Source organism: Chanodichthys erythropterus, chromosome 6 (genome assembly GCF_024489055.1).
Source record: "Chanodichthys erythropterus isolate Z2021 chromosome 6, ASM2448905v1, whole genome shotgun sequence".
Classification (NCBI taxonomy): domain Eukaryota; kingdom Metazoa; phylum Chordata; class Actinopteri; order Cypriniformes; family Xenocyprididae; genus Chanodichthys; species Chanodichthys erythropterus.
Window position 1 is genome coordinate 33621153 of NC_090226.1, and position 18524 is coordinate 33639676.

At 36.1% G+C, this 18524-nt stretch overlaps 1 protein-coding gene across 1 annotated transcript; it reads right to left on the reverse strand.

The window, feature by feature from the left end:
• Positions 1–7356: 7356 nt before the first annotated feature.
• On the reverse strand, positions 7357–8228 carry LOC137021288 (NAD(P)(+)--arginine ADP-ribosyltransferase 2-like). Its single transcript, XM_067387564.1, has 2 exons — positions 8181–8228; positions 7357–8103 (listed from the first exon to the last, which is right to left on the reverse strand). Exons 1-2 carry the CDS (start codon positions 8226–8228, stop codon positions 7357–7359), a joined length of 795 nt encoding a protein of 264 aa, XP_067243665.1.
• Positions 8229–18524: the final 10296 nt, after the last annotated feature.

Consider the following 18524-nt stretch of genomic DNA (forward strand, 5'->3'; position numbering starts at 1 on the left):
TTGGGTTGAAAATGGACAAACCCAGCAATTGGGTTGTTTTAACCCAGTGGTTGGGTTAAATGTTTGCCCAACCTGCTGGGTAGTTTTATTTAACCCAACTACTGATTAAAAATGACTATATGTCTAGCTTAAAATGAATCCAAAATAGGTGAGAAATTAAAAATCAGACACATAACTGCTAGAGGCAACAATAATAATCAAAAGGTGTACATTTATTAATAAGCAATTTAATAAATGTTTATTGTTTATTATTCATTATCTTATTAATAAATGCTCATTTATTAAACATATTAATAAATGTTAATTTCCAGCATATTTTGGGTTCATTTCAAGCAAGCAATACAGTAATTTTTATACAACAGTTGAGTTAAATAAAACTACCCAGCACGTTGGGCAAACATTTAACCCAACCACTGGGTTAAAACAACCCAATCGCTGGGTTTGTCCATTTTCAACCCAACTTGGGTTGCTTTTAACCCAGCATTTTTTAGAGTGTATACTGTAATTTTAAATGCTTATTTTTCCTGAACCCCTTTGATTACAGACATAATCTTATTTTCTAAAAGGCAACACTTCACTTCTCAAGTCTCAAAACTGCTGTGAGTGACCATGAAAGAGAGAAAAGTCTCTGAATATTTTTATTGTTTTGCAACCCTGGCCAGACAGAACATGTGTTACACAGTATATCTAAGGCTCAATGCACTCCACTGCACAGTCCAGTTAAGGTCTTTTTACCTACAGGTGTCAGATAAGAGGATACAAATGACCCTGAATGAATGTCCTTATCTGTACCTTGTAAAACTTTTGAATCACAATCATTTCATTTGCATTCTCTGAACATTAATCTCACTCACACTTCACACTTGATATTTATGAATATCATTGAGGCCAAAAGATCTTCAAAAAACATTTCACAGTGTTGTCTTGAATATGGTCATTTGAAATTGGTTATTGAATATTTTACAATATTTTGACATTAGTATGTCGTTTTTTTTGCGGTCTCCTGATCATTGTTTTTGTACACATTTGAGAAAGTATTAAAAACACAAAAACAAATGGCATCATTTCATTCCATTTCTTAATTCCAGTTTCAGAAATACTATTTAATAGATGTTCTTTTGTCCACCACAACAAAATTAAGTTTTCCAGAGTCTTTACTCTTCGTTGTCTCTCTCTGGGGCTTGAGGAATGAAGTGTTACCTTTAAAAAGAGCCCTAGATCATGCCATCAAAGGAGTTCAAGAACTACAATATTATTTAATATAAGAACTACAATATATCATTAATATATGGGTGCATCATATTTGTAAATTTGCTCTGGAAGGAAGGAACTACCGAGGTACTTTTAATTTCATACTTTATTTTCTTCATGTCCTCACTACAGTTACCTTTTTGCAGAAATAATGAGAGATTGTAGCGCCTCATGTCATGAAGTGAAAACTCTTATCACACACATGCACGTGACATCTGAGAACACACACATTATATCCAATTTAACATGCTAACTATCCCAACCTTAGGTTTGAAGATCGCTGTTTTTGTCTGGCTGTGAGCAAATAAATCCTCTGATCTTTATTTTTTTTTCTCATTGCTCCTGAACTCCTTAAATATAACATCATTGAAGCTCTTCTCTTTTTAGCTGCTCTAAGACAGGTGAGCTTGCATTCAAGGATGAATATTACATGAATACTGATGATGTGATCGCTATGATTGGTGTTGCTGCAGGATCACAGAGCTGCTGTTAGAGGACAGATATTTCCATTGGATACGGCACTGAATTTTGTCAATGATTAATATGATGGTTGACCCGGGATCATGTAACTGCTATGTATGCGTACACTAGTGATGGAGAATATAGCAAATTCACTAATCCTGTTTGTACTGAGAAACAAGAATACAAAGATTTTGGAACTGTGTCTTGTTTTGAACGTGCTAATGTGACAAAATATTCAAAGTATCCTGGTGAGGAAGAGGTGCTGATTCCTCCTTATGAGACGTTCAATGTCACTGCTGTCAAGAACAGAATAGATCAGCCAGATCTCTGATGTGACACTGTGTACATATTGATAAGCACTGGAACAAGAAGTGACCTGAACTGTGCTCTACTAAAAAAATAAACAACACCAAACATTTTGAGAAAAAGACTTCAACAACTAAAAAAAAAAAAAAATGTAGATTTTCAACTCACCACCTTGTGCCAAATTTCATGACAGAATTGTCAAACAATTCAAAAATCACAGTTCAGAGTCCAAGAATTTGAGTCTTTCACCATCTACCATACATAATATTGTGAAAAGACCCTCAGTATTTTCAGCATGTGTAAGGCAAGACAGGAAACACTAGGAAACACTGTCTGAGTATTGATACTTAATATTCTTGACTGCATTCTCTCAAAGCTTCATAGTCAGAGGTGTAAAGAGTACCTGAAAACCATACTTGAGTAAAAGTACAGATACCTTACAGTGAAAATGACTCCACTACAAGTAACAAATCATTAATTCCAATACGACTTGTGTAAAAGTGTTAAAGAATCTGATTTTAACAGTACTGAAGTGTTTTACTCATGCTGAATGTAGGCTCAGAGATGCACTAGTCCTGAGAGACATGCCAGTGAAAATAAACAATTGATTTGTGAGATGAGAAATCAAGTTTATTTTATGAACACCTCAATATTGCACTAAATCAAGATCGACACAACAACCTTTTAAACGTCTACAAACTCTCAAGTCTCAGTTGAGCTCAAGTGGCCATAAGTAAACCAGTATCCTTCAAAACAGTCTTGTCAATATAGCGGATAAAAAAAACAATGTTAAGTAAAATTAAATAGTCAAAGTCTACTGTATGTGCTGGATTGAGCCTCATCACCAGCTACAGTCATGACCTCATCTAATAAATCAAACACCTGCGATCAGAAACTACCTGCTAATGCACTCACATTCATGTGAAGTAGCCTTGTAGACGAAGTTTTGGGGGAGTAAAGGCAAAATGCTCAAGATATAGTACCTTCAATGCCCTGTAGATGGCGATACCACTTCTTTGTATCAAAAACAAACTGCTGCAAAAAAGGTTATCTGCCATGAAAAATGTCATTTGTAATTGTATTATTAATCACAAATGAAGTGGAGTAAAAAATACATTTACTTCCTCAAAAATGTAGTCAAGTAGAGAGTAAAAGTTGCCAAAATCTTTGATACTCAGTACAACTACAAAGTAGCCAAAAAGATACTTAAGTAAAAATAGTGTACAGTCTCATTTAATCATGGTTCAGTATTTCATATTTCAGTATTGTAAGATTCAGATATTCCATATGTTAAAACCAAATCAAATGTATGGTCCAATAAATGAGTAGGACCATCAACCATTGAGAAAGGACAAATTATTCTACCAGATTTAAAAACCCCTTTAGCCACTTTTATACTGGAATTACCCAGAACAATTTGTCTCCACCAATCAGCTTGTTCAGCGCCTAAGTCTCACCCCAGAAAGTTCCAGAACTTTAAAAAAAAAAAAAAAATATATATATATATATATATATATATATATATATATATATATATATATATATATACATTTTTATATATGCTCCCATTGGGATCTACATTTTTTGGATTACATTTTTAACTTTTCAAAGCTAAATGAGGAAAAAAAAATTTGACTTCATATCTTGATTATCTTGGCCTTCCTGATGGTAGACTTATGCATCATCCTCAATTACACCATCTTACATCTTCAGACATAAACAAATTTAGGTATATTTTGGGGTGCATTATCTCTCAAAAATAAATCAAATCCACTGCATCCTCGGTGGCTCAGATGTTAGGAGAAAATGAAGAGTCCACTCTTACATCCGACAACAGAACACTATTCACACACTGACAACACACATTTATTAAAAATGTGTAAAAATTAAAATTTCGCATAATAAGTGCCCTTTAAGCTTCTTTTACAGCTGTCATTTTTTTTGCAATTATATCTTTATTTTTGCACTACTTTATTTTCATTTTGCAATTATTTATATTTGAACTTCTTTTTTCTCAACACTTCATTTTTCTTTTGCAATACTTTATTTATGTATTTATTTATGTAGCACCCATACAACCACTCTGTAGGTTACATACGTGAGAATGAGGGTGCTTGGGTTCGCTGTAGTTCAGGTGGATACCACGAAGGTGCACCTAATGAGTTTCTACTCAATTGTAAAACCTTTTGACAGGAATATTTAACAATAATGAGACCCAGAGATGGTTTTTAGTTTAGAAAATAAATGGGTAAAACCCTTTTAATGAGTCAAAAAGATTTGGCAAATGAAATATAAAACTTTCCCTAAAACACAATATAAAAGTCCCTAATTATGACAAAATGTACAAAAATAAATAACCAAAAGATATCCCAAACAATTAAATAATAATCTTAATCCCTTTAAATCACACGTTTTATACCAAAATAAGAGGTGTAAAAATCTTCCTCCCTTATATCTTTCCTAAATATTGAGAATGCACAGAGAACTTTACAAAAACGTGTCAAGTGTCCTGTAACAAGTGTTAGCTAATGCAGTGTTGGGCCCAGTCACACATACATGCTCACATGTTCCAGTTTACAGTTTCACGGTACCGATTTGAACAAAGAAAAAAAAAAAAAAAACAACTTTGCAGGCCTGTTTTGGTCTCGCAAAACAGTGGTTCTCAAACTTTTTAGCTTGGAGTACCCCCTGAAGGGATTCCCATCCCTCTGCGTACCCCCTCTCTTCCACTTCGACTGCAGTCACACCTTTTCCATTAAGGGACAATATTTGCCCCCTAAAATGATTTTCCAGTGCATAGTTTAACGTTTATGAATAACTTTATAAAATAAATAATTTTTTAAATAAAAAAATGTTTAATAGAGAAATATGCAATGATGGTAAAACGAAGTGATACTTTTAAATATTAAACTAAAACCGCCAGTAGGTGGCAGCAAGTCACTGTTTTTATGAGTCATCGAGTCATTCATTCAGTAACGGAGCAAGTGGCTGTGAATGAATCATTGAATCATTGACTCTCACGATTCGTTCAAAGCCGCATTCGTGTGTTGTAGTTCTGCTCTGGTTTTCCTTAGAAATGTTTTTTCGTTGCAAAATAGAGTAAATACTGACAGTACTGTGTTTAAAATGTACGTTTTGTTTTTTGACCTGTTGTATAATAATGCACGTTTGCAGTAATGTGGATATTTGGGTACAATTGCGTTCTCCCTCGTTATCAACATTAAATACAAGAACTCACACAAGGTATGTTTTTGTATCGAAGAAAGTTTGAGTCTCAAATTGATATAAATCCACTATCTGTATCTATATTTGTTCTTCATGCAAGTGCTAAATCCCCACTTTTACAAAGGTGCATTGTCGAGAACGGCAGTAATTTAGCGCGAATCTGCACGCAATCTATCATATGCATGCTGCTTGTGTGGATGCAGTCATTTTAGACTGCAAAACATGAGGTAATTTGATTAAATGTAATGGATTTACGGCATTTTGCCAGTTAGAAATACATGCTCGGTTTTAATATTATTTTAAGGTATGGTAGAGTTAAATTAACAACTCCGCATTTTGTTCGCGTACCCCCTTTTGTCACCTCACGTACCCCAGTTTGAGAAACGCTGCACTATAATACCCGAGTTTACCACTGGGCTACATTTATTTTTGTAAATATATCTTGATAAGATGACAGCAGCTCTGTCAGTACCAGGAAATGGTTTATGGAAATGGGAATGTAAACTTCCTGGTGTCCTGCAGAGTTTACTTTAGATGCAACCTGCTGCAACACAAGCAGTCTTGAAGACTGGGTTAGGGTTAGGCAGTGGCGTAACTTTGTTTTAAAAATGTGTAGGGGGGGGGGGGGGGTATTGTAATTGTATTATTACAATAATAATATGATTAAACTTAATATGATAGTTTCTTCCTTACATCTGCTATAATACTATGTCTTGAGAGTATGTATATTAGCTAATAAATACGTGGATCCGCTATTAAAAGTAAATTGTCCTGATGGACTGGAGGCAATATTTTCGTTTAGCATGCAAGAGATTCTGGGTTCGAATCCAACCATGTATGATTTTTTTTTCTCTCATTAAAACCAAAGATGTTCGTCAGTGTTTGTATATCAAGAGCAGGGACACGTTTATTTGTATTTTGTTTTGTGATTCAAAGTAACGAATAGAGAGTCTCTGCAACAGTTAAGCGATAGATTGAAGCGCTCGTCCGTGTGAACACGGCTCAGTGTGCACGAGCGCCAAGAGAACACTGTTGCGCCTCTGATAACAGCGACAACGAGCACTCAACATGATTTCAAAAACAACACATCCCAGCGCCAGATCGCCTATTATTAACACAAATTGATAATAAACTAGAGGTGTTTCTTTTGTATTAGATATCCGCGAGATGCCGCGAGAGGTTTCAAAAAGTGGTGGGGACAAAATCGACCATTTCAAAAAGTGGTGGGGACATGTCCCACCCGTCCCACCCGCAAATTACGCCTATGGGGTTAGGGTTGCCCTCGAAAGCTATATTATATTACATTTCAACAAAAAGTATATGCCTCCAAGAGAATTCAATATATACTTAGGAAATATGTTTCTTCATAAAATCTATCACCCATTTAATTTGGAAAGTGTCATTAAGTGTACTATAATCTAAGACCTCAAATCCAGCTTGCTCTTGGTGTTACAAATTACTTCCTTTTTTAAATAATGTGGCTTTTCTCTCCATATAAAGTCATAAAGTATCCTTAATCACCTTATCTAATTATAAAGATGCATATACATATCTAGATATACATTCCGCCTTTGACAATATTACCCTCCCAATTACTGATATATCCCCCATTAACCTCATTACATTTCTTTTTTGTTTTCTTAATTAGCTAAAATGAACTTCTCCATCTTGAAACTCCTCTAACAAGACGGATCATGTGCGCTTCACAGACTTGTCACATTAACTAGTGCAACATCTATTTATGATGAAAAATCGCTATACAATCATAAAATGTTTTGTTTATCAAAGTTTATAAGAAGATAAAAGATGCTTGAGAAATTTATTTGGTTGACAGAAGAAGTTTACATTATAACATCAGACAAATGCTGCGCTTCAGTAAAACAAGACAATAAAGGCTCAATAACAGAAAGTAACAAGCAGTAACTACAGGTTAACTAAACGCATAAGAAAATAATGTTAAAATTAGCACAACATTAAAGAAAGCAACTATTTGATGCTATTGTACAGTTCAGATCACTTATTTTTCCAGATATCTCAAAGTGAACACCAGAGATGTCTGTCATATTTTTGGTCCTGAACTGATGCACATCATGTAAAATCAAAGCACTTTGTTCAGGGAATAGCTATGGTCTTAGTTGGTTTATTGAATAGAGCACAGTTCAGGTCACTTCTTATTCCAGAGCTTTTCAATATGTACACAGTCTTACACCAGAGATCTGGCTCATCCGTTCTTGTCTTGACAGCAGTGACCTTAAACTTCTCATGAGGAGGAATCAGCACCTCTTCCTCATAAGTATACTCAGAATATTTTGCCACCTCAGCACCTTCACAAGTGTGGATTTCAAAACAAGATACATGTCCAAAACGTTTCGCTCTTTCACGATCAAGAGAGGTTGATGCAAATGAGCCAAAACGAACATCTTCAAAAACATTACCATTAAAGCCAGATTTTGTACCACGAAAAGTATCAAAGCATCTATTTTGTTTTTTCTTCAGAATCTGTATCGCTTCTGTTAACAGAAAGTGAAGTGAATACCATTTGTATGTCTTTCCTTTGTAATTTTGTTTGCCAGTACGAGTGTCAGAATTGAATTCACTATATACGTTTTTACCAGTGTACACAAGTATGGCAATTTTATGTATTCTTTTTAGTTTGCTCAAAATATTCCATCTACTGATATTATTTTCAGCTTTTATCCAAGCCTCTCTAAAAATCTTTGAGTTTTCTTTTTCCTTCTTCAGATATTCTTTCTCCACCAGATCTGCCATTTTCTCTCCACAGCCGTAATACAGGTCATCAACAGAGTCCGATGCCATATCCAATGGATATGTTGTTTCTTCAACAGCAGCTCTGTGATCCTGCAGCAACATGAATCAAAAATGATCACATCTTCAGTATTAATGTCTGTAATATTCATACCAGAACACAAGCTTACCTGTCTTAGAGCAGCAAAGAAGAGAAGAGCTTCAATGACCAGCAGCATCTTGATTTAATCAATCCCACAGATCTAGTGAACTAATGAAGAACAGATAATGAAACACAACCAGAAACAGTATCTATAATTCAAAATATAATGGAAAGGAATATGCACATTGATTTGTACAATTAAACTGTGTTCACCAGTTTCTTAATACAAGTTAAATTCATATACGTTCTGACAAGAAGTTTTTGAAATAATCACTGATGAAAGTGTTATATTGACCTTGTTCTTTAACAACAAACTTACCCGAGAATAATCTTGTCTCTTTTTGTCAGACGAGAGGAGAAGATCAGAAAAGTCATTCACTCACAGCCGGACGACAACTACGCTTCAAACTAAGAGATGAGGAAGATGCCTTTATATGATGCATCAAGGTCATGTTAATAGGTCACATGTTTATTACCTGAGAAGATCTGGTCAGTGTGTGGTTTCTCACCAGACAAACTTCCTGTCTGTCTAAGATGATATCTAAGACCAATTTTTTCCAACCTGATCTCCTCAGATCGTAGGTAGATGATGGTTTACACTTTAATTTGGGGAACACATATTAACTATTACCTATGACTTTTCCCCTCAATAAACTCCTAATTTACTGCTTACTAATAGTTATTAAGGTAGTTGTTGTAGTGGTTAAGTTCAGGCATTGGGTAGGATTAAAGGTGCTACAGAGGATGTTTTGTTTTATACATTTTTGCAATATTACTTGAAACTGTCTTTACTAACTGATAAAAGACTATTTATTAGGTGCACTGAAAGGAATAATATTAATATACATCATCTGTGCACGAGGTAGGGCATTAAAAACATCAGCCAATCAGCCGATCATCGCGTAAACGATTGGCCTTCTGGCTTGTCAATCACTGCCGTGATGTTCCTTGCGAGAGACGAGCGCGGCTGCGCGCTCCAGTAACTTTCCACACTCCACAGGCGCCGCATGCAATGTTTTTGTCAGGAGACAGGAGTAACAACTGCAGATTATGAGTTACCTGCGGTGAGTCCGACATAATGAATCCACTAACACGACACAGCGAATGCCGGTGATAAACACTCGTGTTCCAATACTCGTGCATGAGTTTTGGGAGGCGTTCCCTCGAAATGAGCTGTGAAGGAGGGGGGTTGTTCTTATGCATGCGCTCATTTCAAAAACTCAGTAACAGTCTTTGGATTCTCAGTTGACGAAAAGATCCTCTGTATCACCTTTAAGGGATGAAGAATAAGGTCATGCAGAATAAGGCATCAGTTTGTACTTTATAAGTTCTAATAAACAGCTAATATGCAAGCTAATCAGCAACTAGTTAAAAGTGATAATTGTTCCACATACTGAAGTATGGGAAAAACAGTAAAAAAGTAATAATAAAAAAGATACAGTAAAAAACAGTACTTTTTCAGTTTGGCTTATTTTCAAGAAGCATTTCCAAAACTTTCTGCTACTTTATGATCAATTAAAGAGAGTCAGCTCAAACAAAATTTGTGATACACAAATAAATCTTCTCAATTATTTACTACTCAAATCAAATCAATCAAGCTCAAATTAATCAAATTTGACTTCATCTAATGGGATGAACACTTAAAGGGTTAGTTTACCCAAAAATGAAAATGCTGTCATTAATTCAGGGGCAAAGCCAGGGGGTAGCCAGGGGGTGGCCAGGGGTGGCCGTGGCTCACAACCACAGTTTCTGTCTACTTTTTTGTTGACAAGAATTGCGTTTATTTAAACACAGAACCATCTTTTTAAGACCACAAAAAAACGGGAGACTTTTCAGACGTGCACTCCAACTTTGCCTTCGCAAGTCAAATGCACGCGGAAATGATACAAGTGCCGAATGAGCTTCCGCAGAACAACAGTGAACAATGAACATTATACAGTGGGTACGGAAAGTATTCAGTCCCCCTTAAATTTTTCACTCTTTGTTATATTGCAGCCATTTGCTAAAATCATCAAAGTTAATTTTTTTCCTCATTAATGTACACACAGCACCCCATATTGACAGAAAAACACAGAATTGTTGACATTTTTGCAGATTTATTAAAAAAGAAAAACTGAAATATCACATGGTCCTAAGTATTCAGACCCTTTGCTCAGTATTTAGTAGAAGCACCCTTTTGATCTAATACAGCCACGAGTCTTTTTTCACACCTGGATTTGGGGATCCTCTGCCATTCCTCCTTGCAGATCCTCTCCAGTTCTGTCAGGTTGGATGGTAAACGTTGGTGGACAGCCATTTTTAGGTCTCTCCAGAGATGCTCAATTGGGTTTAAGTCAGGGCTCTGGCTGGGCCATTCAAGAACAGTCACGGAGTTGTTGTGAAGCCACTCCTTCGTTATTTTAGCTGTGTGCTTAGGGTCATTGTCTTGTTGGAAGGTAAACCTTCGGCCCAGTCTGAGGTCCTGAGCACTCTGGAGAAGGTTTTTGTCCAGGATATCCCTGTACTTGGCCGCATTCATCTTTCCCTCGACTGCAACCAGTCGTCCTGTCCCTGCAGCTGAAAAACACCCCCACAGCATGATGCTGCCACCACCATGCTTCACTGCTGGACTGTATTGGACAGGTGATGAGCAGTGCCTGGTTTTCTCCACACATACCGCTTAGAATTAAGGCCAAAAAGTTCTATCTTGGTCTCATCAGACCAGAGAATCTTATTTCTCACCATCTTGGAGTCCTTCAGGTGTTTTTTAGCAAACTCCATGCGGGCTTTCATGTGTCTTGCACTCAGGAGAGGCTTCCGTCCGGCCACTCTGCCATAAAGCCCCGACTGGTGGAGGGCTGCAGTGATCAGTTTGGCCGGACGGCCAGCTCTAGGAAGGGTTCTGGTCGTCCCAAACGTCTTCTATTTAAGGATTATGGAGGCCACTGTGCTCTTAGGAACCTTAAGTGCAGCAGAAATTTTTTTTGTAACCTTGGCCAGATCTGTGCCTTGCCACAATTCTGTCTCTGAGCTCTTCAGGCAGTTCCTTTGACCTCATGATTCTCATTTGCTCTGACATGCACTGTGAGCTGTAAGGTCTTATATAGACAGGTGTGTGGCTTTCCTAATCAAGTCCAATCAGTATAATCAAACACAGCTGGACTCAAATGAAGGTGTAGAACCATCTCAAGGATGATCAGAAGAAATGGACAGCACCTGAGTTAAATATATGAGTGTCACAGCAAAGGGTCTGAATACTTAGGACCATGTGATATTTCAGTTTTTCTTTTTTAATAAATCTGCAAAAATGTCAACAATTCTGTGTTTTTCTGTCAATATGGGGTGCTGTGTGTACATTAATGAGGAAAAAAATGAACTTAAATGATTTTAGCAAATGGCTGCAATATAACAAAGAGTGAAAAATTTAAGGGGGTCTGAATACTTTACGTACTCACTGTATATAGTTTACGTAAATGTTTCTCAACTGGTGGGTTACAAGACGCGCACTTTTCAATCACGCACAAGTACGGCGAGCTGTATATTACTCACTATAACGAGCATGCAACATCGTAATTTGTCATCTATTAAGTCATGAAATAACCAAAAAGGCGATTAAAGCTGCATTAAAACTGTGCATGCATGATTGTAGGCTTATTTGAGATTTATGCGTCATATGTCTCTGGACTAAAATATTCTGCTATGTCAGATCACAATATAAGGCACAAACTGATATGTAATTTTTTTTAATGCATAAATAAATGTGAGACCTGTGCATTTGTATTAGAAAATGCTAATTTTGCAATAATTTATAAAGTACAAACAAAAGTTATCACATTAAAATGCATAAAATAATTAATTTTACATTCTGGCATTTATGTGCTGTTGACTTCTGCTTCCGCATCAGCAAATGGGAATTCAAAAGAGAACACATTTTTTCTTTGTACTGAGTTTATTTAGGTATGATAGAACTGTTGCAATTATTTATTTTGACAATATAGAAAGTTTAAAATTGAGTGTTTACGTTTTTGGTTAATTTTTGAAACAGAATAATCTTTGAAGTACAGTATGTAGATGTCTCATCCATGGAGATGCAACAACAGAGAACAAGTTATTGGGTGTTTTTAGAACCAGAACAAGCTGACTTAACAAGTTGAAATTTAGCTATAGTGTGAGCCACTTTATTAATATGCCTGCAAGTGAGGAATGCAAAAAAAAAAAGGTCAAATTCACTCATCTCAATTAATTAAGTACAAATTAACTCTATTCAGTTGTGTTGTAGGCACAGTTAAGTACTTTATAGTCAAACTAATTTTTATTTTGAAATAATGACGATTTCTGTGCCACCCCAGACTGGTTGCTGGCACCTGCCTGGCCACCCCTCTGAAAAAAACCTGGCTCCGCCACTGTATTAATGTCGTTTCACAGCTTCGTTCATCTTTAGAATACAAATTAAGATATTGTTCATAAAATCAGATGGCTCAGTGAGGCCCAGAAAGCTACTAAAGACATATTTAAAACAGTTCACGTGACTACAGTGATTCAACCTTAATGTTATGAAGTGTCAAGAATACTTTTTGTGCACCAAAAAACAAAATGACTTTATTCAACAATATCTAGTGATGGGTGATTTCAAAACACTGCTTCATGAAGCTTTACAAATCTTTTTCGAATCAGGGATTCAGAGCTCCAAAGTCATGTGATTTCAGTAAACGAGGCTTTATTACATTATAAGTGTTTCAAAATTTCAATGGTTCACCACTGGGGGGTGTGACTTTGGCAGTTTGACACATGCTCCGAACCACTGATTCGAAACAAAAGATTTGTAAAGCTTCAAAGCTTCATGAAGCAGTGTTTTGAAATCGCCCATCACTAGATATTGTTGAATAAAGTCGTTATTTTGTTTTTTGGTGCACAAAAAGTATGAACCACTTGAACAAGAAGGCACAAAAGGTTGAACCACTGTAGTCACATGACTACAGTGTCTTTAGCAGCTTTCTGGGCATTGAATGTGTTGATTATCTTGCTGTCAATGCAGGCCTCACTGAGCCATCAGATTTCATCAAAAATATCTTAATTTGTGTTCTGAAGATGAACAAAGGTCTTATGGGTGTGGAACGACACGAGAGTGAGGAATTAATGACAGAATCTTTATTTTTGGGTGAACTAACCCTTTGAGAAGAGACTCGTCATTGTTCAGGTTTCAGCAGAACTGTTACTCATTTTGTGAAGCATCATGACGTTAGTAAAACCATCCACAAAACCACAAGCTTCACTCTTCTGCACAATGAAAACCACAAAAACTCCATCATGACAGAGGCTCTTCAGCATGAATCATTAAGATCAGGATGAAAAAAATATTAAGAAAAAAGTTCACTGAAAGAAATCATTAAATTCTACAAGAAGCAAAAATATTTTAGTGTATTTATAATATATTGTCCCTGCAAGCTGCAGTGCACTTGGGTCATGTAGCAGTTATTAGCTGCAGCTGGCAATATAGCACTGAAATTTTTCAGTAATATGATGCAAAAAGAATGAAGAAATGAATTTGAGACATATAAAATCACTTTGAGGCCACTGACTTGGGTTCCTTAAAAATAACTTTATTTCATTATTTTTGAAATCATGTATTAAAAAAAGAAGAAAATTCTGAAAAAGAATTATTGAACTAACCCAAAAAAGAACATGTTGTAACTCATTAAGTCATGAAAATTCAAAGCACTCTGTTCAGTGCACACCATCCCAGCATGTACAAGACATCAGTTTTGGTTGAAAATGAAAGTCGGGTTGACGTCTAATGCAGACATTTGTTTGATATCAAGCTCCAACACTGGACAGACGTCAAAAACTAATAATGACTTGATATCAAAACCTAATCTTTTTACATCTAACTCCATTGTTGGGTAGACGTTGCATTATGATTGAAATAAACACTAGAGATCTCTGAAACCCCAACCTTAGCTGTCAATTTCACATTTAAAGAAAGATGATTATATAGTTAGAATGGATTTTGTTGGTATGACACCAAACTTTTAACCAAGCCAAGGTTTTGTTGTAAATGAAAAATCAACATTGAATATTGAATACCAGAACCTGTTTTTTTAAAATGTCATGCTCTGGCTGTAAGAACACATGATGGAGGAATTTCAAAAGAATAAACAGTCTTTAACCCTCTGAAGTCTGAGGCTGTTTTGGGGCCCTGGAGAAGTTTTGACATGCCCTGACATTTGTGCTTTTTTCAGTTGTTCATAAACATATTAATGGAAAAAGTGTCATTACACTGTATTCAGCACAAACTAGGCTACAATAATACGTGAAGAACATGTATGTACATGTTTGTATTTTTTTAAGGAATAATGTTTATGCATGGTTATTGAAAAAACAAAAAACTTAAGTCACTGAAATAAGGCCACAAAACTAATATTAAATCTGTGTTCACAAGGCTTCTGGGTATTGAAGGTTGTAGACTAGACTTTTTGCTTAAAAATTAATTAAAGATTATCCTGCCTACTCGTTCATATAAAACAATATATTGATTTAAATTTTGTAAGACGCTTTTTGTCAAGACACACAGTATGCGTGGAGGCATGAATCTTCATGAATAATGCTGTGATTCACACCTGAGAAGACAAAGACCCACATAATGACCTGCATAATGAGCCCTTTCAGTCAGGTAGGTGAAAAAACCCTCTGTGAACATGCTGAAAAAAGTATTAATGTAAATATAATGTCCACTGTTGACAAAAAATTATTATTTTTGTGATCTCATGCATGCATGTATTATTTACATCATGTGAAGAAATATTTGTATAGGTCTATTATAGTATATAAGTACAGTACCAGTCAAAAGATTGGACGCATTAGTATTATAATGATTTTAAGAAGCCTTAAGCTCATCAGGCTGTATATCAAACATACAGAAAAAAAACAGCAATACTGTGAAATATCATTACAATTTAAAATAATGGTTTTCTATTTTAATATACTTGAAAATATAACGTATTTCTGTGATGCAAAGTGTCTGAACATTCATGTTACCTCTATGGCATTTCATACAGGTTTTTTAGCTTAAAAGCATGCACATTTGGAGAAATATTGATGGATTCTCATATGTTTATGTCAATTTTCTATACAGAGGAGTAATATTTATTCAATATTTATTGTCATCACTATGAGCGCTGGATACTGTGTTTTCAATTCACACTTGCAGCCGGAAGGCGCTCTGTACACCTTTAGTCCACAAATGACTCCTAATGAAGAACAGGCATACCATGTGACATTCCAGAAATTAACAGAGGCTTCCAGAGATCGCTAACCATGGCTATAACATGCAGATAAACACTTTTGAAGATAATAAATACATGATTGCGACAATGTATTGCCTCAGAATGTGTGTCTGAATAGCACTGGCTCCGTCAGTGCGGCCGCATTAGCGGATAATGAGCTGAACCACGGACTTCTGACATGGCTCACTTTTCATACAGATTACATAAACAGAGAATTTTTGTTTTCAATTTGATTTGACTTACACTATTTAAAACCTGACACGTTTCTTTAGACATAAGTCTCATTTTTGTGTCATTAGTATTTACTAACTTACAGTTCTGAGAACTATCAGATTGGATTTAATTCAGAGGGAGACGAGAGATCACGCATCATGTTAGTTTTCTTTATTTTGCAAAAAGCACAACATTTTGTTTTTACTCTGAGTGTACACAAATAAAGGAAGACATTCTATAGTTTCAATTGATATATTACTTATGTCTCTATGAGATTTTACAGAGTATTTTAAAGCTGCAGTCCGTAACTTTTTTTTTATTAAAAATTATCCAAAATCAATTTTTGAGCAAGTACATAACCAGCCAGTGTTCAAAACTATCTCCTTATCTTAGCTCGATTCACAATGGTAAGCTTGTAATAATGTTTTAAATCCTGGTGAATTTCCGCGGGAAATTTGAGCATGCAGCAGTTCGTCTGTGCGTCATTACGTCACGTCCGTTAACAGAAAGGAAGGAGTCCCATCCAGGCTAGTCAGTTTTATCGTGAGGATGCTGCTTGTAGCGGATCATTTATAGCTTGTTCTCACAGCAGCTGAAATGACAATCATCAGTGACAACTGGAGATTCACCCATAGTCAAAAAGCAAAAGACTTTGGACTGTGGAGTGGCTACAGAAATTGAAATCTACAGGTAACACTAATACACACTAAATACACAGTCACGCAATGCTGATGATGTTAACAATAACAATTTTTGAACAAAGTATAACAGTAATAATAATTTGCACGGTTTGACGTGATCCGAGCTAAGCAATCGTTAGATTCGTTAGATCATCATTGGCAGTGCAATTTATTGTAGGCCTAATGCTTTTTTCCTCAGTTGGTCGGAACAAAAATGGCAGAAATGTTACTTACTTGTTCAGATGATATTTTCCAGTGAAAATTCTTATTTTGGTCATACTTTCAAGACGTAGAATCTGTGATTCTGAAGTGCAGTATCCACACCGGTGCGGTGACTGACAGTAAGCATTAGATTCTGGCGAGCTGTGCCGAGGCACAACGCACGTACAGATAACTATTCTGCATATGACTGCAATTGCAGGTTTCAAACAGAGATGGCGACAAAGAGGAAAAATGGCGGACTGCAGCTTTATGTCTGTTTTGCTGCAATGTAAAAAAAAAAAAAAAATCCTGCAAAACGCGCCGGCGCGTTTCCCGACTCCAGAGTGTTAACAATAAATCCAAGAGAAAAGTAAAGAAACACAACCACATTAACCCAACAAAACCAGACAGAGAACAAACTCAAACTGAGGGCTTAAATTCACAGATAGCCTTTAAACACACTTTAGCCTTCTTTCACCTCAGAAACACCACTAAGCTACAAAACATGCTATCTGTTGCAGAAAAGTTAGTTTATACATTCATGACTTCTAGACAAGTCCAAAATTCAGCTGTTAGAGTTCTCACTAGGTCAAGAAAATATGATCATATAACACCAATTTATCATCTCTACACTTGTTACCTATTCCGTATCAGTTGCAAAGTGTTGCATCTGACCTATAAGACCCTAAACAGTTTAGCTGTATAAGTATAATGCCCTGGCCAGAGACAGGTTCAGATGTCCTGCAGGCATCTTGGCTTTGTTGCTCAATAAAGTCTTATTTTGACTTCTGGAACTCTGCCTCTTGAGCTTCATTTGCAAGAAAGAGATGACTTTTTTCCATGGGATAAAATTGGCGAGCCAGCCTGGAGCGGAACGAGGCCGACATCAATGAAAGGATGGACTCAACTGGATTGGTGATCGATTGCACAGAACTCTCAGGCTGTTTGAGGCTGTGGCTATGTTTCATTTCATTATGGAATTATCTTACCTTTTGGATTAATTTCCTTTGGAATTGCATCACATGACAACGCTGCTTCACATCAAGCTCCCGGACTCAATCGTTTCAACCAGTATGGCTGATTCAACACACACAAACACTCACATTACACTGGACTTCTACAGACAATTCAAACACACTCATACACATTAAAATTTTTTGTACATAGTATGTTTGTTCTTAGTGTTTTCTTCCACTTAATGTATAATACAGTTTGAGTTTTGGCAGAGTTTATGGTATCTGAGATTTTCATTTTGTTATACATCAAACAAAGCTTGAAAGGATGGTTAAGACCATGTTGTATTTGTGTATCCTTTCCTGAAAGCTAGGCTGAGTGTTCATAAGCGTGAAAACACCAGCAGAGAGGTGTTGAAAAAAACTGCGGATACCACTTCCAGTGTGGGCGCAGCCACAGAAGTGAGAAACCGATTGATAGGTGATAAGGTGATAAGGGTGGTTTCACGGCATGTCCCACGCACGGAAGGTCTGTATTGGCAGGTGCTCATGAGCGGAGAAGTTGAACTGTTAGTCTTATGGGCCAGAGTTTGTCTAGTGTTTGTTTAAATGTTAAAAAAAAGTGTGTGATATTTATTGTCTTAGTGTTGGGTGTTAAGTGTGTAGTATTAACCATTTGTTAAAATTAATAATTGCACTGGCTGTGTTGTGTTGTGTATACAACTAAGTGTTGAACATAAATATTTTTTTGACTGCTTTAACCCAATTAAACCAGCTGTGTCATTGTCGGCACATCAAACCATGCTGTATTTAAGTTACCGTAACACTTCAACAGTTTGCACTATCAAAATATTTAAAATTACTAGTCACAGACAACATGAGCTTTTTGGTATTACGGTAAATTCTTGCTTTCCATTAGCAAATGAAGGCAGCTTTTCGGGAGAGCGGGAAGGAAGGATTGGAACAGAGAGATATGGAGCGAGGCAGGTTAGAGAGTTTTGGATTGAATAAAATAACAAAATAAATTAACAAAAACATAGCAAAGCACTACACAGCACAAAAG

Coding starts and splice junctions, on each gene's coding strand:
- LOC137021288 (XM_067387564.1), bottom strand. CDS start 8,228: ATGCTGCTGGTCATTGAAGCTCTTCTCTTCTTTGCTGCTCTAAGACAG. Junction 8,104..8,180: donor TCTTTGCTGCTCTAAGACAG/GTAAGCTTGTGT, acceptor ATGTTGCTGCAG/GATCACAGAGCTGCTGTTGA.